The following is a 20697-nucleotide window of genomic DNA, read 5'->3' on the forward strand; positions in this document are numbered from 1 at the left end:
ATGTTTTCTTTTCGCATTTAATTCTGTCAAGAGAGCACACAAAGCATTGATCTCTGCCTTTGACATGTACTCTCACGACTCAAGATTTTATCATGTACTCTCAAGAAGAAGTTAAATGTTACCATAAACCTCCTTGGTTTAGTGGCAAACTCTATTTTCCTTTGCACAATCTTTCATCAATGCTTCCCAGTTCAAGATAACGGTGGATCAGACACTTAGTGGAGGGCTAATAATCAATCTGTTGCTTTACTTATTTTAGTTTCTGGGCCCAGGAATTCTTTTCACAGTCAGAACATGTAAAGGAAGAAAAAAATATCTCTCTTACTTTGTAGTGTAAAGAGACAGATCCTTTATCCATTTCTAATTAAGATTTTGCACATCACTCAGTAGTGAATTGAGTGGTGTGCTACTACGGTTACTTCGATCTTTGGGGGAAAGGGACCCAAGTGACCGTCAGTTCAGGTAAAAAAATATATAATACATTACTATTTTTTCTATCTGTAGAAATATTGTTTGAAATGCTCATTCTTTTAAAAGTTGAGGGTTTTTTGTCCTAAAAGCCATCCCTATACAAAGGCTTTCGTAACACCGTGGCTTTGGGTCATATTAAACCATTCTAGTGTTTTGTTTTGTTTTTAAGTGTTTAGATAGAATTTCACTGAAAACATTTATAGATTCTAGGAAAAATGAAGTTTGTGGAATAAAAAGGGCTCCAGTGTTACTGAATGTGACATCTCATATTTTTAAAAGCTATCATTCGGTGCAAAATTGAGAAATAAAAAAGCAAAAGCAATCCATCCAGGCACTTGGATTTAAACCAACCTGGGCTGCATCTAGGCTGTAGAAATAATGTAGTTTGGCACCACTTTAACTGCCATGGCTCCATCCTACATTATCCTGGGATCTATAGCTTTTGAGGTACCCACATCCTTTGGCAGAGAAGGCTAAAGACCTTGTAAAGCTACAAATCACTTGGAAAAGATGGCCAATGGCATCCCACTGAAGCCTCAGCAATGGAACAATGCCATTCCATTTTTGTTCTCATGACAATGGCAGATTAGTCAATGTGATTACTATGATGCCTTCGATTACTGGGGCCAAGGAACGTTGGTGACTGTAACCTCAGGTAATGATTTCCCATTCTTTAATTTTCATTGATTCAGGGATTTAATCCCGATTTTTTCCAATATTTGCCATGAAGTGGTGGTGGTGGTTGTTGAAGAAGTCCAAAACCCAAGGTGGAGATAGGTGTTTGTATCTCTTTGATGGAGTCGGCAAGAAGAAATACAGTCTTCATAAATAGAGTAGGAATGTATAGTTATGTGCAAACTCATAATATAGAATGGAAAAACAACACAGGGGACCTAACCTTTAGTGTTTTGAGTTCAGGGGTGTTTTTTTCCCCATTTGACATCAGAATTATTTTGAATTTAAGAGTGTAGACCTATGCACAAATAAAATGTAGAATGGATTCCTAAATACAGAAGAGAATATAGAATAATATAGAAGGGAAGGACAACAGAGGAAATTTGATCTCTTGCATCTTGGGGTTCGAAGCCACTATGTTTTAGTTCCTTGAGACAAGAATTCATGCTACTGTGTTACTTCTACAACTGGGGCCAAGGAACCATGGTCACAGTGACCAGTGGTAAGTTGGATCTATTTCTTCATTTTGTCTAATTGGCTTTTTTTTTAAAAAAAAAAACAATTTTCTGTTATTTTTTAAAACATGAAACAAAGAGATTCTCAGAGAAACAGATGCTTGTTAGATCAAATTGGCCCCTTAGACTGCCTTTCTCCACCAAAATAATGACTCAGCCCCCCAAAAGACAATATGAAGTTAAAATATGTATCTTAAGTGCGCATGAGTCCAGCCAGGGAATACGACTGAGAAAAATGTATTTCCAAATGCAGGTGTTTCTTTCCCTCAGTTTCCAAGATTTTAATGATAAGCATCAAATTCTAAAGGAACAGCTGTATTTGTTGGTTGCAACAAAAAGCAACGGAGTCTTCTGGGAACTTAAAGGTTAACGTTTATTGTGGCCTAAGCCACAAAGTCTATAAAAGCTTTTGCCACAATAATATGTTTTCCCAACCTTTAAAGGGTCAGAAGCAACGATGTTGTTTTTAATAAACCATTTAGTTGCTCTGAAAACTATCCTATAAGGGACGGTCTCAATTGCTATAGTTGAAAGTATTCCAGACAAGGTTTTTGTGCATGGTCTTGAAGGAACTGAGGCAATGTGACTACTTTGACTACTGGGGAAAAGGGACGATGGTCACCGTTTCTTCAGGTAGGTTTTAATTCCCTTTAAACCTGTTTGTTAACCGCATGCCTCTTTTAATTTAATTTTTTTAAGTGAAATCTTTGGAAAAGTTAGCCTTGTCCGTTGGGAATGTTCTGGACTCTAGGACCGGAGGGACCATGGTCTAGGAACTAAAGGAGGGTTACAATATTATTTCAGGAGAGTTCAGTTTCATTTAATTGGTGTCCAATTTCAGTTTCACAGACCATCCACTTTTAGGAAACAGAGTTCTGGATTGGAAAGACAGTTGTTCTGACCCAGAAAGGCACCTGTTACGTTTTTAAAGAATTATCAAATTGCAATCTCAAACTCACTTGCTTGAAAAATCTCTTTTCTCTCATTGAGTGGAGCTGATGTCCATTCTGTGTGTTTGAGATTGTGATTTGAAGCTGAAGTAGACTTTTTTTTTCCTTACCCAAGAAGTGAAATAATCTTAAACTGCAAAGTCAACTTTCTTATAGAGTCTGTTTACTTGGAAGTCAGTGCCATTGAATTCCATGGGGTTTACTCCTAAGTAAACGTGCTTAGATGTGCAGCCTAAAAAAGTTATTCAATTTAGCCAGTGAATTAATAAGATTTTATAAGGTTCTTGTTGCATGTCCCCATTAAACCGGTCCAATGTGATAACTGGTTTGACGTCTGGGGAAAAGGCACCATGGTCACCGTTACAACAGGTAAAAAAAATCTTTCCTCTCTAATGTCGCCATTTAGAATTATTTTCTTTGTAATTATTGATATCTTAAGGCAAATTTCTTTCAATTCACTGGAACTGGAACATTTAATCTCCTATATAGCTTCATAAAGCAGAATTCAAAATTACCCTGCCATCCACATGTTGTAATCCCTATCATTGTCATTATTTTTGTCTGTTACGTTTTCAGTTTTTAAGAATCCAGAAAGATTGTCATTGACAAAACTGTCTTTGTATTGTGTTCTACTGAAAGATTTGAGTGCCATAGAGAAAAATATACATAGATTTGGAAAGTGCAATTTTATTACATTGATTCTATGATAATCTAAAGGGACATAAAGTGATTTTATAGGAGGGGACAAAGAAAGGGAATACTCTAAGTTATAGATCTTTTCTTAATATTACTCCTGTGCCTAGTAACTCTAGAGAACACTTTGTAGTCTCAGTATCTGTATAGTATCACCAGACAATTGCATTAGTGTGTTACTATGGCTTTGACTATTGGGGAAAAGGAACACAGGTCACCGTTACTTCAGGTAAATCATTTATCTTCCCATTCAAAATTAATTGAACTTAAACTGTGGGAATTGAATTTTATGTCTTGTTTTGGTGGGACATAGACTTCTACAAAGAAAACCAGTTTCCCACTATTTCATTTTTCTCTGTCTCTAAAGCATTTTGAGAACCTCTATTTATTGCAGGACAAAATATTTTATATGTTTACTGAGCAGAAAGGGGTCTTTTTGTCCATTCTTGATTTCTTATTCTTTGTTGCAACTGTTATTAGTGAATTGAAAATATATGGGCAGAAATCAAACAGCATTTTTACAGTCATCAACTGTTCAGGAAATGTGGGTTTTTTTAATGCAATGTCCATCTATCAACTATTTGTCTGACTTGCTATCCACAGTAAATTTTTCATTTCTTTAATCCGTTCATTGAGTTCTACCAATCTGAACATTTATTTCACCTTTCCTTCTTACTGCTGTATATCTTTAAATAGTCTGTCGGAAAACTGAGTTAGTTTGTGGTAACCAAAAACAGCAGATCCACGGCTGGATCCAGATTTGTCATACTTAAAAGTAAATTAAATGAAATCAATAGGATTTTAGTTTGCCCAAATGATGTAAATAAGTCTGCTTGAAATACAATATGGCTATAAATTAATACAACCCAGAATCTTGTACCTACTTCATTGGATGAAGTAGATTTTAGGAAACTTGCATAACAGTAAATTTAGGAGATTAGTCTTTAATGGATTCTTTGAAAAATATACCTTTCTTGATTCTTTCTGCTTTAGATTCTTGCCCTTTTGCTTTGGGTTTCTCAGACATGAAAGAATAATATTTTTCATGTTTAGAGAAATGATTTTATTATTATTATTATTTTGGGGTGAACTCTGCCATTAAAGTAAAGTTCTGGGAACTCACAGATTAAGCATTTCAGTGATAGTATCTCATTTCTGAAACACATTTTTTAAAAAATCTAACAGGATGAAGTACTCATCAATATGTATCAAAATATAAAATATATAGTATCGAAATCAATAAAGGTTTTCTAATGGGTGTAGTTTTCCCCCCTTTTGTTAAAACTAAAATGGCTGATCAGAAAATATGACTGTTCTCGAGCAACGAAGGCAACAGGTGTCTGTAGATTCGTTTCTCGGTTTCAGGTTTATTCTGGGACCTCTTGTTCTGCTTGACAGCTTTTCTAGTATCTAAAGCCATTCCGCATGGCTGAAAATAGCCCCTGAATGTTTCGAAAACAACAGAGTAACACCTGCCTTTGTAAGATTTCTGTTTTCTTCACTCCCAAATTAACCCAGATTAATCATGTTTTTGCTTTAAGAAGAAAAAAAAACCTAGTTTCTGTTCCTTAAGCAATTGGATCTGAAGCTCTAGAGGTTTGTGCACATTTCCACCTAGAAATCATAGATTTAACTGGTAAGGAAAAAAAACATTGATTTATTTCTTTAGTCATGTGTCTCTTCATTTTTTACTGCAATTTAGAAAATGACAACTGTTTATTATTACCCATCTTGAATATATTACATTAAATTAGATGGTCTTATTTTAGTAATGTTTTCCACTATTGCACTATTCTAGTGATTTTTGAATTAAAGGGGCATAAATCTTTAAATCATATGGATTTGTGGTGGCAGGTTTTGATTGATTGTAAAGGAGTTTGCCCTAAGTAACTATTTTTAAGTGTCCTCAGTGGGCAAAATGACATGCTTTCTTTTTCCATTTTAACTTTGCCTTTTAATCTTTTTATTTTATGGGGTAGATTTTTTTTAATTCTCTCTAGTGAGTTTTTCATGCTTTTCACTGAATTGTCTCTCTTTCTCTGTAGTTTAATTGGATTGGTTGTTTCAGATTCAGATAGGTTTCAAGAATTTTGACAGGGAAATAAAGGAATTATCTGGATTTATCTTAAGTAGGCCCAGGAAAGCAACAGTTGTGTTGGATTTCTCCATGTTGATTAATTAGTTGAACAATTAAATATATAAGGAATTGTTTTTAATGCGTTTGATATTATGGTTAGCTCTGAATGTGATGCCTAGTGATCAGTTATTTAGCAGGGATGGCTAGATAGATAGATAGATAGATAGATAGATAGATAGATAGATAGATAGATAGATAGATAGATGTAATCCTGACCACTCTAAGGTGTCAATTAGACCTACTTAGAATCAGTAGCCTGGCAAAAAGCAAGCTTCCCCATTAAACACTTCATTTAGGAGCATAGCATCCTTGGGAGTGGAGGGTCAGTTTGCTCACTTTCAACTTTCAGCTTGATGTAGAAAGCTCTTGATCCTCCCCTAGCTTTTCTAAAGCCTTGCACAGAGCTGGGGTGCATCCATGCCTTTCATATCCATAGCAGTGGCAGCCAAAGTTGGAGATAGCCCAAAGCACTCAAAAGCTGGACTTTCATGTAGGAGAAGCTGGAGAGATCCCCGGTGATCCATAGCCCCTAGATGAAGGTTCAGCTTTGGAGAGCTTCAGGCCGTCATCAGCCTTACCTATCCCTGCCTTTTACCACAGTAAATGGATGGAGGGGGTTGATCCGGCATCTTCCCAGCTTCTCAGAAGCCCACCAGCATCTGTAGTAACTACAGCAGAGGTCAGTAAGCAGCCAAAGCTAGGGAAAAGCTAGATGGCTCCCTGCTAAGCTGGAGCCCTGGAAGCCATGGAGAAGGGAGTTCCCAGCTTCTCCCAAGCTATACAGAAGCCCCTTGCTCAGCTGGGACTTTCAAACCCTAGAGATAGCACTGAAGGTATAGCAGCTATAGCTGGGGGTTAGCTAGCAACCTGAGCTTCTCACAGCTGGTACTGAGTTAAGAGAGTTCCTTCTGGGCTGGGCTTTAACAGCCATGGGGAGAGGAGTTCTCAGCCTCTCCCTAGCTTCTCAGAAGCCCATCACTCAGATGTGGGACCTGGAAACTCTAAAGATAATACTGAAGGTATAACAGCTATAGCTGGGTGTCAGCAAGTGACTTGAGCTTCTCCTAGCAGGCACTGAACTAAGTCAAAACGGGAGGGTTATCTTCCAAGCTGGGGCTTTGGGGGCCATGAGAAGGAGAGTTGTAAGTCTCTCCTTAACTCCTTGGAGGCTCGCCGCTTAGCTGTGGGACCTGCAAAATCTTCAGTTCTATAGCAGCTATAGCTGGGAATCAGCAATCAACCTGAGCTTCTCATAGCTGGTGCTGAGCTAAGGAAAGGCTGGATGGATTCTTGCCAAGCTGGGCTTTGGAAGCCATGGGAAGGGAATTTTCAGCCTCTTCCTAGCTTCTCAGAAGTCCATCACTCAGCTATGGGACCTGCAAACCCTTCTATTAGCACTGAAAGTATAGCAGCTATAGCTGAGGGTCAGCAGGCAACCTGAGCTTCTCATAGCTGGTACTGAGCTAAGGAAGAGCTAGAGAGTTCCCTAGGGCTGAGCTAGGGCTGTCAGAGCCATGGGGAGGGAATTCTCGACCTTCCCCTAGCTTCTCAGAAGCCCATCACCCAGCTGTGGGACCTGCAAACCCTTCCATTAGGACTGAAGATATTGCAGCTATATCTGAGGGGGATCAGGCAACTGAAAGTCTCGTAGCTGGTACTAAGCTGAGGAACAGCTAGAGGATTCCCTACTAAGCTGTGGGGAAGTGAGTTCTCAGTCTTGCCTAGCTTCTCAGAAGCCCATAGCTCAGCTGTAGGACCTGCAAATCCTTCAGTTCTATACCAGTTATAGCTGGGGGGCAGCAGGCAACCTGATGTTCTCATAGCTGGTACTGAGTTAAGGAGAGGCTAGAGGGCTCCCTGCCGAACTAGGTCTCTGGGAGGCATGGGGAGATAGGTTCCCAGCCTCTCAAGCTACTCAGCTGTAGGACCTCAAAAACCTTCAGTTATCACTGCTAGAGGGTTCCCTGTGGAGCTGGGGCTTTGAGAGCCATGGGGTAGAGGAGTTCCTAGCCTCTACCTAGCTATTCAAAGGCCCATACTCAGCTGTGGGGTGTGCAAACTGTTCAGTTAGCACTTAAGATATAGCAGCTATAGCTGAGGTTCAGCAGGCAACCTAAGCTTCTCATAGCTGATACTGAGCTGAGAAAAAACTGGAGGATTCCCTGCCAAATTGGGAGTTTGGGAGTCATGTAGAGAGGAGTTTTCAGCCTCCCCCAGCTTCTCAGATGCCCACCGCTCAGCTGTGGAATTTGGAAACCCTTCTGTTAGCATCGAAGGTATAACAACTGTAGCTGAGGGTCTGCAGGCAACCTGAGCTTCTCATAGCTGACACTGAGCTAAGGAAAAGCTAGAGAGTTCCCTGCTGAGCTAGGGCTGTCAGAGCCATGGGAAGGGAATTCTCGGCCTTCCCCTAACTCTCAGAAGTCTACTGCTCAGCTGTGGGATCTGCAAACCCTTCGTTAGCACTGAAGATATAGCAGCTATAGCTGAGGGTCATCAGACAACTGAGAGTCTCATAGCTGGTCCAAAGCTAAGTAACAGCTAAAGGGTTCCCTGTCAGGCTGTGTGGAGAGGAGTTCTCAGTCTTTCCCTAGCTTCTCACAAGCTCACCACTCAGCTGTGGGACTTGCAAACCTTTCAGTTCTATAACAGCCAGCAGGTAACCTGAGCTTCTCATAGCTGGTAATGAGTTAAGGAAAGGTTAGAGGGTTCCCTGCTGAGCTGAGGCTTTGGGAGGCATGGGGAGATATGTTCCCAGCTCTCAAGGTACTCAGCTGGGGGACCTAAAAACCCTTCATTTATCATTACTAGAGAGTTCCCTGTGGAGCTTGGGCTTTGAGAGCCATGGGATAGAGGAGTTCCTAACCTCTTCCTAGCTATTCAAAAGCCCATCGCTGAGCTGGGATGTGCAATCCCTTCAACTAGCATTGAAAGTATAGCAGCTATAGCTGAAGGTCTGTAGGAAATTTGAGGTTCTCATAGCTGGTACTGAGCTGAGTACAAGCTGAATGAGTTCCTGCCAAATTGGGGGTTTGGGAGTCATGTAGAGAGGAGTTTTCAGCCTCCCCCTAGCATCTCAGATGCCCACCACTCAGCTGTGGGATTTGGAAACCCTTCCATTAGCATGGAAGGTATAGCAACTGTAGCTGAGGGTCTGCAGGCAACCTGAGCTTCTCATAGCTGATAATGAGTTAAGGAAAAGCTAGCGGGTTCCCTGATGAGTTGGGATTCTGGGAGCCATGAAAAGGAGAGTTCTCAGCCTCTCCCTAGCTTCCCAGGAGCCCATCACTCAACTGTGGGACCTGCAAACCTTTCCGTCAGCACTGAAGATACAGCAGCTATAGCTGAGGGTCATCAGACAACTGAGAGTCTCATAGCTGGTATTGAGTTAAGTATCAGCTAAAGGTTTCCCTGCCAAGCTGTGGGGAGATGAGTGCTCAGTCTCTCCCTAGCTTCTCAGAAGCTCACCACTCAGCTGTGGGACCTGCAAACCCTTCTATAGCAGCTATAGCTGGGGGCCAGCCGGTAACTTGAGCTTCTCATAGCTGGTACTGGGTTATGGAAAGGCTAGAAGGTTCCCTGCCAAGCTGGAGCTCTGGGAGGCATGGGGAGATATGTTCCAAGCCTCTCAAGCTACTCAGCTGTAGGACCTCAAAAACCTTCCGTTATCACTGCTAGAGGGTTCCCTGTGGAGCTTGAGCTTTGAGAGCCATGGGGTAGAGGAGTTCCTAGCCTCTTCCTACCTATTCAAAGGCCCATCGCTCAGCTGGGATGTGCAATCCCTTCAGTTAGCATTGAAGGTATAGCAGCTGTAGCTGAGGATCTGTAGGAAATTTGAGCTTCTCATAGCTGGTACTGAGCTAAGGAAAAGCTGGAGGGTTCCCTGGTGACCTATGGCTTGAGGGAGAAAGGAGACATGCTTTTGACATCTCTCTGACTTACCCAGAGACCTAAGGTAAGCAGGGATGGATGTGAGCTTTGCCAACTTGAGTTTATTCCCCTTCCTAGCAATGATAGGTGAGGCAAAGAGAGCATCCAGACCTAAAGCTCAAAGGGCTCCCTGATGAGTTGCTGGCTTCAAAAATAACAGGGAAAGTTTTCTGGCATATTTTTAGCTTCTCAGAACTAGCAAACTACAAATCTTTCAAGTTTAGAGTAGCTACAGCTGGGTCCAACAAGCAACCTGAGCATCTCAGTAGCTAGGGCTCATCTGTGGAAAATCCAGATTATTCTCTGATGCACTGTGGTTATTGGAAGAACAGAGATAAATTCTGAAGTATCCCCTGGCTCACCCTGAGCATGAGAGTAAGTGGTAGTCATAGCCTCACCAAACTGTCCCTGTTGTAGCTCTGTAGCAGCAACACCTAAGGCGGGGAGATTAGCTGGAGTCTTGCTCAGCCTGCAACTCAGCTAGAGGGATGCTCCAGCTTTGGAAACAACAGGGAAGGTTGCTGAGCAGGGATGAGCTGGCGGACTTTCCCCTGGAAATGAAGGGGGAAAGAAGAGCACTGGATTGTGTGAAATCACTCTATGCACGTAGGACAGAAGTAATCTTTTAAGACCTAAAATCAGTCGGTGAGGTGGAAAAGCAACTAGGGTGTTTCCAAAGTTTGACGCTTAGAGGGAGAAGAACTAGATGGCTTCACCCTTAGTGATTATTTTGGGGATTATGCGGGGAACTACTGTCAACTCCTAAATTACTTGGAAGCCCATCTTTGTGCTGAGATGCATGCAAAAGTTTTAGATCTGTAGCACATACAGCTGTGGTGGAAAAGCTCTTGGATCTTGCTAAAACCTGATGCTTAGCTTGGGAAAAATTCGATTGGGCCCAAACAGACAGGCCAAAATAAAGCTGCTTTGGGTCACTTTGGAAGTATGCTATTTAAATGCTGCGTGTGTCCTAAGAGGATGGAAGCTGTGTCAAAGCCACACTCCAGTCTTAAGGACTGGAGCACGTTTTTTTCACAGCTTCTGGCCTTTTAAGACACGTGTGTCATTCAAACAGCATATTTCCAAAGTGACCCGAAGCAGCTTTATTTTGGCCTGTCTATTCAGGCCCATTGTTTCATTTGGTGTTTTAGCTTGTGTGGGTATGAGGGAAGTTTTCAGCTTATATGGATCCAAGTACTCAGTTGGGAAAGAAATTTATGTCTTCTTCATTGGTGGCTTTGACAATTAAGAGGAAAGTTTTGAAGCCCAGTACTGTAAAGTGTTTTTCAAGTCTGTAGGACCAACAGCTATGAGTAGGAAGCAGCCCCAACCTATTTAAAACTGAGCTTTGAGTTCTATAAACATCTACAGCACAATGAGAGAGAAGCTAGTGATGCTCTAAAACAGAATGCTCAGCTGGCGAGGGGGAGTTCTACTGTTCCCCTCTGAATTGCACCATTGTATCCATTATGTGGAATTGCCAGTTTTGATATCAGAAATATTAAACTGGCAACCTAGTACAGGAGAACTTTGGTAGTTTTTAAAGCTTTTAAAGGATTTTATTTTTCTTTAAAAAGAACTTCAGGTGAGAATAGCAAAGAAGATTTTATGCTCTGAGAAAAGTTGTCTGGTGAAAGGTGCTGGACATTCAAGCATCTCTGAAGTTTGTTTTTCTGACTTGTTAAAAATAGTTTTAAGTTTTAAAAAAGGCAATTTGGGTTCTTTCATCTGCTTTAGGATGAATGCAGACTGCATAATATTTAAGCAGAATTGAGTGAGAAACTGTCGCATGACAAAAGTGTGGATGCATGTGTACATCAGTATCTCATGTATATCTTTGCTGCACACACACACAAAATATTACTAGTTCAGAAAAAACAACTCTCTTTCAAAAGTATAACTTTTGGCTGTCATCCCCTCAATGGATTCTGATTCAAAAAACCTTTGGGTAAATGATACAATAAAACTGCTTCTCAGGTGGTCTTTGCCTCTCCTTCATTGAGGGTAAATCAATCCTAGATATTCTAGGAAATTTGACCTAAAGTTCTTTCAGAAATTTGACAGATCATATTCAGCAGCAATGGTACAAAAACACTGTGAAAAAGGTCGAATCTGCACTGCAGAAATAATATTGTTGTCACCGCTTTAACTGCTATGGTTCCATCCTATGGAATCCTGGGATTTTTAATTTGTTGTGGCACCAGAGCTCTCTGACAAAGAAGGCAAAACATCTCACAAAACCAAAAATCCCAGTATTCCAAAGCTTTGTCACTGAATTCCTCTGGTTGAGATTCTCATATTTTAACTATTTAGACAGCACTTTCCTTAAGTAATTTACTTGAATTTCCTGAAAAATTCTTATAGCTATCTATAATGGAGACCACTATTTTTAAATCCTTATATTAGAGGTACAAGACTGAGAAAGAAGATGCCAAGACAAAATTATGTTCCAGGCTGCAAAGCCCAGAGGTTATTGTTCAGACTCCTATACAAGACATAACTCATTTGACATGCTATACTTGTTCCCAGGAGATCAGTTTTGACACATAAAATGAAAAACAGAACCGCAGGGCTACACATAAATGTAGAACATAAGACTGAAACAGATTAGGTGGCTACTGCACAGGGATGCTTTAGCTGAGAACTATATGGTCTTTGGTGTCCCTTCTAATCCTGTGATTGTGTGATTCAACAATTCTTTGAAAACTGTACTTTGAAATTGTACTATGATGCTTTGAAAACTGGCACTAAGTGTGTGTGTTTTTTCAGGTTATGCGCCATGTTCTAGAAGAGTTTGTTCCTATGGCATTAAGCTAACTCATTACAAGGAAAAAATACATATTTGCATTTCGATAGTCTTGTCTTTCTCACTCACCAAAGCAATGGTTCTGTTCCTTTCAGTTGTTCCGCCACAGCTGATTATTTTAACATCTTCTTTTAAAAAAAACCAGCCCATCCAGACACCCTCCATCCTCTTGTTTTTCTTCTCTCCCAGCATCCCCAACTGCCCCTACTCTTTTCCCCCTCATTCCTCTCTGTGGGAGCTTCCCAGACAGCGGAGACATCGCAATTGGATGCTTGGCCAAGGATTTCCTGCCTGACTCTATCACATTCTCGTGGGACAATCAGAACAATGTCAGCATTGAAGCCTCCAAGTACAAGAAATTCCCTTCCATTTCTGGCACTTCTGGGACCTTCACAGCAAGCTCCCAGGCCAACGTCCCAGTCGATGTCTGGAAGAGACGTTCCCCGTTCTATTGCAAAGCTGACCATACGTCTGGAAACAAAGTCATCCAAGTCATTGCACGTAAGTGAACTGATTTGTCTCATTCAATCAGAAACACTCCCAAAAGACCATACCAACAAAGATCCATTTCAGAAGCAAGTAGGCAAACACTGTTGTGGTAGAATTCAAAGACATAGCCATGATAGTCTGGAAAGTCAATACGCAAAGGGTTCTTGAAGCACTTTGGAGACTAACTGAAAGAAAGAAATGGATAGCATGAGAGTCTGTAGACTTGAGGAAGTAGACTCATGTCTACAAAAGCTCATACTACCAGTTTCTTTCTTACAGTTACTGTCAAAGGTGCTACAAGATCCCTTTGCATATTGACTGTTGTGATAGAATTAAGAAACTAACTGGTTTATTATAGGATGAACTACTATACAAAACACCATCCTACGAGATGGACTACCTACACTCCACACAATAACTAATTACTTACTAAAGTTCTAGGCTTAATTGTATCTTCTTAACACAATGAACGATTACCGAACTCTGCTTCAGACCTAAACATTTTCCTGCACAGGATGGCGAGAAATTTCTGAAAGAAAAAGAAATAGGAGTTCAACCTATTAGAAGCCACATCCTCTACCCTGGAATCCACTCCAATCAATGGAAAAATTGGATTTGCTTTTCCTGTGGTGTGGGAAAATATACTTTGCACATGCTTAGTGAGGCTCTTTTGTTTATTCTGAGCCTGAGCCTCAGCTCTGGCATCTGTAGCATGCTTAGTCTTAGCTCAAAAGATGCCTTGCTTCATGGATGCAAAATTATTTCTCCAGTTGGAACCAGACACACAAACTGCTAGAGGGTAATCTTGTGGGACTGGTTAGTGTAGATTTCTAGACAGATCTGAACATGCCGAACTCTCTACATAAATATAAGTTCAATTCCTACATTTACATTTTGCCTTCAAAGTGTTGAACCTGCTTGCCATATTTTTTTCTTTTTGCATTTTTCATTCCAACTCTAGGATCCCCTAAGATCTGTCCAACTGACATGGCCATCCGTGCACCACCTGTTAAAGCATTCTCAAGCAGCTACTTAAATGCCACCATCACCTGCGATGCTGTTGGGCTTAGCAATGAGCAAACCACACTCCGGTGGTTGAGGAATGGAAAGCCATGGGACTCCGGTGTCACCACCACCAAACCAGTCTCCAACAGCCAGGACAGCTGCTACAGCATGAGAAGCGAACTGGTAGTCACTAGGAGGGATTGGCTGGCTGACGTGGAATTTTCCTGCCATGTACAAAATACAAACTACGACAACATTTTGAATATCAGCAAGAGGGCTTGCTGTGGAGGTAAGGTGAAATATTATTTCAGACTGTAAGAGAAATTATGGGTGCATCTGCACTGTAGGAATAATGCAGTTTGACACTACTTTAAGTGCTGTAGCACCATCCTATGGACTCGTGGAATTTGTAGTTTTACAAAGTTTTCAGCCTTACTTGTCTAAAGACAGCTGGTGCCTCACAAAACTACCAGTCCCAGGATTATACAGGATGGAGCCATGGCAGATAAAATGACGTCTAACTGCATTTTTTCTAGTGTAGATGCACCCTATGATACTTCAAGAGATCATTTGTGTGTGTGCTTGCTGAAAGTCTTCAGGAGTACCACGCTGAAAGATGAAATTTCCTGCTGAGTAACCAATTAGTCTTATTATTTCAGTTCTGATCCACTACACACTAAAATCTTACTGTGTTTAAAATAGCTTTACTGCCCTGAATCCAATTGCTTTTCTAAACTAGAATACCGTCACCCCTCTGTTTTTAAGGACTTGGAGATGCATCCTTCTCCCGTTTGTGGGTGGCAAATGGAGGAGGACAAAAAGGTGTGTGTGCCACCATTGAAGCCAATGGATCTTGAGTATTGGCAATTCTCCATTTTCATGGGGGGGGGGTCTGGAACAGATCCCCTGCAAAAACAGAGGGGTAACTGTAGATCTATTGAATCAATGGGATTTATATAAGTGATGACCTGTTATTTAGAATTTGATTCAATGGTTCCCTTATATTTGGAACCAACAATGAGATTCAGATTATTATATTTTAACAGAACAAATTTGAAAAAGGGGAATAAAAAGCCTAATATGAGGTTTTACAAACACCATAGTTTCAAAAATGTTGAATTCAACAAACTACTGCATAGCATAACTCTTGTGAAATCTATCATTCAAAAAGAAATCCTTCTAAACCAAATATGAACATTCATGTCTGCATTGTGTGCTAATTTTCTGCCTCAAACATGTATCAAACAAACACAAAAAGCACAATTGTATGTTCTAAAAACTCTATCCTAGTACCTTTCAAAACACACACACATAACAAACAGCTTTTTAGAAAGATTAACAAGCTGGGACTTCAATAGGTCTCCAAAGAAGGAACTTACATAATTGTTAAGAAACTCTCAAGTGCCTTCTTCTAGAGCCTCTTCACTCCTGAACATAATGTTCAGAGATTCCCCATTGATCTAAGAGCATAACACTGAGTAAGTACTTAGCAAACATGCAGTAACTACTAAGAGGCTTTGGTTGTCTATAAGCCAAGAGATTCTTAAGTATGTTAGATGCTGGAAACCAACATAAAATAAGTTGGATATTAAGCATCAGTAGAATGTGATGAACCAGTCTGTGCTATTTTCTTATTTATTAATGATCTGAATATTTATATAACCTCTTTTATTATTCAGATGTTTCTGGCTGTGTGGATTCAGAACCCTATGTGGATACTATTGCTCCAACCTATGCTGATATTTACCAGACCGGTTCAGCTAAACTGACCTGCAGAATCTCCAACATACCTTATGAGCAGGATCTTTCAGAACTGAATGTCACCTGGACACAGGGATCCAATCACAAAACACTGGAAACTGTATTTGATCAACCTATCGAACAGGAAAATGGCATGCAGTCCATTGATGCTACAGCCACCATATGTGCAGCAGACTGGAACAGTGGTCAGACTTTCAGTTGCAAAGTTTCTTTCCCAGGCCTATTGCCCAAACCTGTGGAAAAACAACTGAAAAAGGAGAATGGTAAGTGCCTGCTTACACCATCCTCTAAAATAATTCAGCATTGGGATCTCTAAATCTGACAGGCTCCACAGTTATTTTAATCTCCCCTCAGCATAATGAATCTCACCTGAATTCAAAGTGCTTTGATTCAAAAAAATTCTTTCCATGTACCATTACATCAATAGCTGATAAGACAAATGAGCTTCAATCATGATATCTTAATGAATATCTGAAAACATAATGAGATCCATGTTCAATTAGACTGAAGCATGTTCTTCCCATAATGGCCCAACAGATGCCTATGTCACCAGAAGGACAGGAGTACAACAACAACTCTTTCATTCTTACTTAACATTTGATAACTGCTTTGGAACATTAGATATGTGTAGCCCACACTAAGAAATGATGGCATCACGAAGGGCAACCACTGAGCTTCAATGAATATGAGCGTAGTTTTCCTATCTCCAAACAAAGCACCTTAATTTTCATCACTGAATCACTGGTTTCTGGACACCTTTGTGTGAGTTCACACCAGTCTAGAGGCATGTTCCTTCCAACCCATGCTCCTGTGCTTTGAGACAGAAATGGCTCATTTACAGGTGAAACTATGTCACCAGTAATATCTTTTTTTATTCTAGACATGCCATCCGTCCCTTAGAGAGTGTTATGTCATGGCAGCACTGAAGCTGTCAGGGTATATTCGATGTCGCTAACTCACCGGTTTGTAATTGCCCAGTACAGTTACTAGAATATTTATACTGTGGTATGAAATCTGCCTGCCTGTCTTTAAATTTATGGTAGTCCATATATCGAGCAGATCACAAATTATGCTTTAGAATTAAATGTAATGTTTATCTGATATTCTACTTATCGTCTTTCTTTTACCATCCAGGTGGCACCTTGTACACCCCATCGGTCTACGTCCTTCCTCCACCATCAGACCAACTAGCATTGCGGGAATTAGCCACCCTTACTTGCCTGGTGAAAGGTTTCTACCCCAAAGGAATATTTGTGAAATGGCTCCATAACAATCAGCCAGTGAACACTCTACAATACTTCACCAGCCAACCCTCTCAGGAGTCCAAGCAACCTGAGAAGTACTTTGCCTATAGTATGCTGAACATCAATGAGCAAGACTGGAGTGCAGGAGACACTTTTACTTGCGTGGTGGGACACGAGGCACTGCCCTTCAACAATACACAGAAGACCGTAGATAGGAACACGGGTAAACCGAGCATTGTCAATGTCTCCTTAGTGCTCTCCGATACTGGCAACACCTGCTACTAACCATCACCATAATTTCTCTACCCAACCTCTACTTCTACCAGAATCTGTTGCCCTTGTTTTGTCTCTTCCTGCTTTATTGTTGATTTTTACCCCTGTGGAAAGTTGGAAGGTGGTGGCAAATATGAAAGAAAGATGTGTCGAATGTTAAAGCCTTCAACTAACCACATCTTTTTGAAGAAACCAAATAGTTTGCAATAAAGTCTGTTTTTCAAAACAAATCAAAAAAGAAATTCTGGCTTGTTGTGAGAATAATATCGATATGAGAGTTGGCATTAATTGTCCATTGCACCTACATCAAATGAAACACCCACCTCTCATTCCAATTCAAAGAGAAACAAAGCTTCTTTGAAAATCCCAATAAACACATTTTGTCTGTTATTACCTGGGATTTTTAAACAATGCTTAAAACATGAAATGCCCAGGGTTAATGTGAGAGAGTTTGCACATCAAGTGCTGACTTGGTTATTGCACACTTCTTCCTCTCCCTTCCTTGACCATTTCTTTCAGGGCTTTCTTTCCATTTCTCATCATTCTACACACACAACACAATAGTCCTTGTTCTAAATTGTTCTGTCTCTACTTCTGGAATGGAAAAGAGTTGTTTTAGAAAGCTAGTTGACACTTTTCATTTGACACAATCATCTGGACCTTCTGCTTAACATCTTCTCTAATTTTAGGAGTTATCAAAACATATTCTGAAACCTATATATCCACGTAACCCTATGAATGACATTCTATACATACAGGGCCTGGCTTTATGAAACATTCTGTGACATTAGTTTAAACCACTTTATGATTGAGGAGATGTCTCATTCATTGGATGGTCACAAGGAACAATCTTTCAAATGTTCAGGATGGCGCTAAGAGATATTTCTGTGGGAATCTGGAACACATTCAAAATGGTGTATGAAAGTGTGGGGAGCCAAATTATTCTTCTATTATTGCATGGCCACATAAATCAATAAATATCTGAGGGTATTTGCAATATATTGTAGACTTCACTAACTCTCCATTAACACACAGGATTATTATCACCTAAACAAGCTGATCCAACTTGACTTAACTTGTTATTTTCAAGACAAAGCCAAGACAGAACACAGCAATAAAACATAGTCTCCAATAATGATTTATCTTGACGACAGCAGAACAATTCTCCAGAGCAGAGTTTTCTTACTATATAACTCGAGAAATCTAGCTTTGAAAAAACAAATCAGTTTTGCCCATCGTCAAAGCTCTTATTAATTTTAGAAAAACAACAACACCCTAGATGCCAATTAACAGAAAGGGTAAACTCACTCATTAGTCCATGGTAAAAAAAATAATGGTTGTTACCTTTAAAGAGGGGGGAATCCATATGACTGACATTTATATTTTTATTTTTAAAAAAACTATTCATTGGTAGAAACCATTCACATACACGCACACACACACACTCGCACACTGCATCCGTGTCATTTGACCTCGCTGATCAGATCAGCTCTTCCACAAACTTTACAAAAGCTATTTGTCATTCACAGAAACACAGGAAAGACTGAGAGAATTACTACTGCTGTGGCCCTCTGCTCTAAATGCCTGAGTCCAAAATCATACCTGAAGCAATGTTTATCCAAGAATTTATTCCCAATATTCATGCATATAAGTGACAATATAAAGGAAAGACCTAGGAAACATATGCTTCAGTTGTCTCTACTCCAGTAGGAGCCAAAGTAGACAGATGGAGACTGGAGATGGAGGTGCATTTAGAGGCATTGCGCATCTCTTGTAGTGTTATTTCTCTCCAGCCCATAGAGAGGAAAGGTTGACAGTGATGACACTAAGAAAATCTTAAATCATGTTTGATTAGATAACCCAAGAAACAGCCTTCAATATACAAGTGTTGTCCTTTTCCACCCATGCTATTTCCAATTTCCTCCCAGGGAATGGCAAGCTAGTATGGCCCTCTGATACATCTGCTAAATGTGAAACATAGAGCAAAGCAACTGAGATCATTCATAATCCCAAACTCCTTTTATTATATTCTGTTGTGAAAGGAGCCCTGGTGGCGCAGTGGTTAAATGCCTGTACTGCAGCCACTCACTCAAAACCATAAGGTTGTGAGTTCAAGACCAGCAAAAGAGCTCAAGCTCGACTCAGGCTTGCATCCTTCCAAGGAGGTCGCTAAAATGGGTACCCAGATTGTTAGAGACAAATTAGCTTACAGTTGTAAACTTCTCAGACACTGCTTAGGCGGTATGAAGCGGTATATAAATGAAGCTTGTTTGTTTTGTTTTGTTTTATAAATATTTTAATAAACCCTAACCCCTGATCACACCCTGGACTCCTTCTGATAGTAAATGAATTCATTCCTTATTCACACCAAGTTGTCGAATGATTCTGAATCAGCAACAACTTGCCAAACAACAATTCATCACCTTCTTGATATAATTACCATCTACTTCAAGGATTCTAGATAGATTATTTTAGAACTGGATTATTGTCAAGCTAGGAATCAAGAACCAATGTGGCATAGTAATTTGAGTGTTGAACTATGACCCTGGAGACCAGAGTTCAAATCCTTGCTCAGTCTTGGAAACCCAATGGGTGACCTTGAACAAGTCACCCTCTCTCTGCTTCAGAAAACCCTGTGATGTCATAGACTCATAGAGTTGGAAGAGACCCCAAGGGTCATCCAATCCAACCCCCCTGCCATGCAGGAATTCAGAATCAAAGCACCCCAACAGATGGCTATCCAGCCTCTTCTAAAGACCTCCAAAGAAGGAGACTCCACCGGTCTCTGAGGGCGTATGTTCCACTGTCGAACAGTCTTACTGTTAGGAAATTCCTCCTAATGTTGAGGTGAAATCACTTTTCCTGCAGCTTGCATCCATTGTTCCGGGTCCTATCATCTGGAGCAGCAAAAACAAGCTTGCTTCATCCTCAATATGACATCCCTTCAAATACTTATACGAGGCTATCATGTCACCTTTTAACTGTCTTGTCTCCAGACTAAACATACCCAGCTCCCTAATTCTCTCCTCATAAGGCATGGTTTCCAGACCCTTCACGATTTTGGTCACCTTAAAGTTCACGTTAGGGTTGCCTCCAGTGGAAAATGACTAGAAGGCACACAACAACAAGAACCCAATACTATATTAAGTTCTACTCATACTCGACTTCTTTCTTTGTGGTTGGTTTCTATTCATGCCATTCTTCATGGCTGTTAGTCTGGTTAGATTGACTGTAGAATGGACGTTGCTGTCATCTACAGTACAGGGCTTTACTCACTCACATAAACTAATTTGTTTTGTACAAATCTTAATAAACTATCAACTTCCGGCTCATTTTAAAACAATGTTTAGGTTACATATGTTTATATATAAACATATATATTATATATGTTTTGCTGGTCAATGACCGAATAAACTTTTACAACTATTATATATGTATATATAATATAATCCAAAGAGAAGATAAAAGGAGGAAAGGAGGAAGATGGAATGGTACGACTACGTCACAGACATTCGCACATTCATATGGTCCCAAAAGAATGTACCAGTATGATGGAAAGGACATAATACTCTCCTGAAGTACAGTAGGCCATTCATTCATTTCTATTGAACCACAGTTTTCAGTAGTGGTTTTGAACAAACTACCTTCTCATTGTACCCAGCCCACAGTTTGTGAGGCTGTTTCTAGACACAAAAATAATAACTGCAATGGTGAATTCTCAACTTTTGTAGGATATAAACATCTACAT

The 20697-nt window shown here is 40.2% G+C and overlaps 1 protein-coding gene across 1 annotated transcript in view; it reads left to right on the forward strand.

The window, feature by feature from the left end:
• LOC121933921 overlaps positions 1–20697 on the forward strand; it is a 110274-nt gene that overhangs the window by 65308 nt on the left and 24269 nt on the right. The window contains exons 3-7 of the mRNA XM_042473906.1: positions 413–462; positions 12367–12678; positions 13628–13960; positions 15351–15695; positions 16567–16959. Coding sequence (XP_042329840.1) covers positions 413–462; positions 12367–12678; positions 13628–13960; positions 15351–15695; positions 16567–16959 — 1433 coding nt within the window. The remainder of the gene's footprint in view (positions 1–412; positions 463–12366; positions 12679–13627; positions 13961–15350; positions 15696–16566; positions 16960–20697) is intronic.

The sequence above is a fragment of the Sceloporus undulatus genome, chromosome 6, assembly GCF_019175285.1.
Source record: "Sceloporus undulatus isolate JIND9_A2432 ecotype Alabama chromosome 6, SceUnd_v1.1, whole genome shotgun sequence".
Taxonomy (NCBI): domain Eukaryota; kingdom Metazoa; phylum Chordata; class Lepidosauria; order Squamata; family Phrynosomatidae; genus Sceloporus; species Sceloporus undulatus.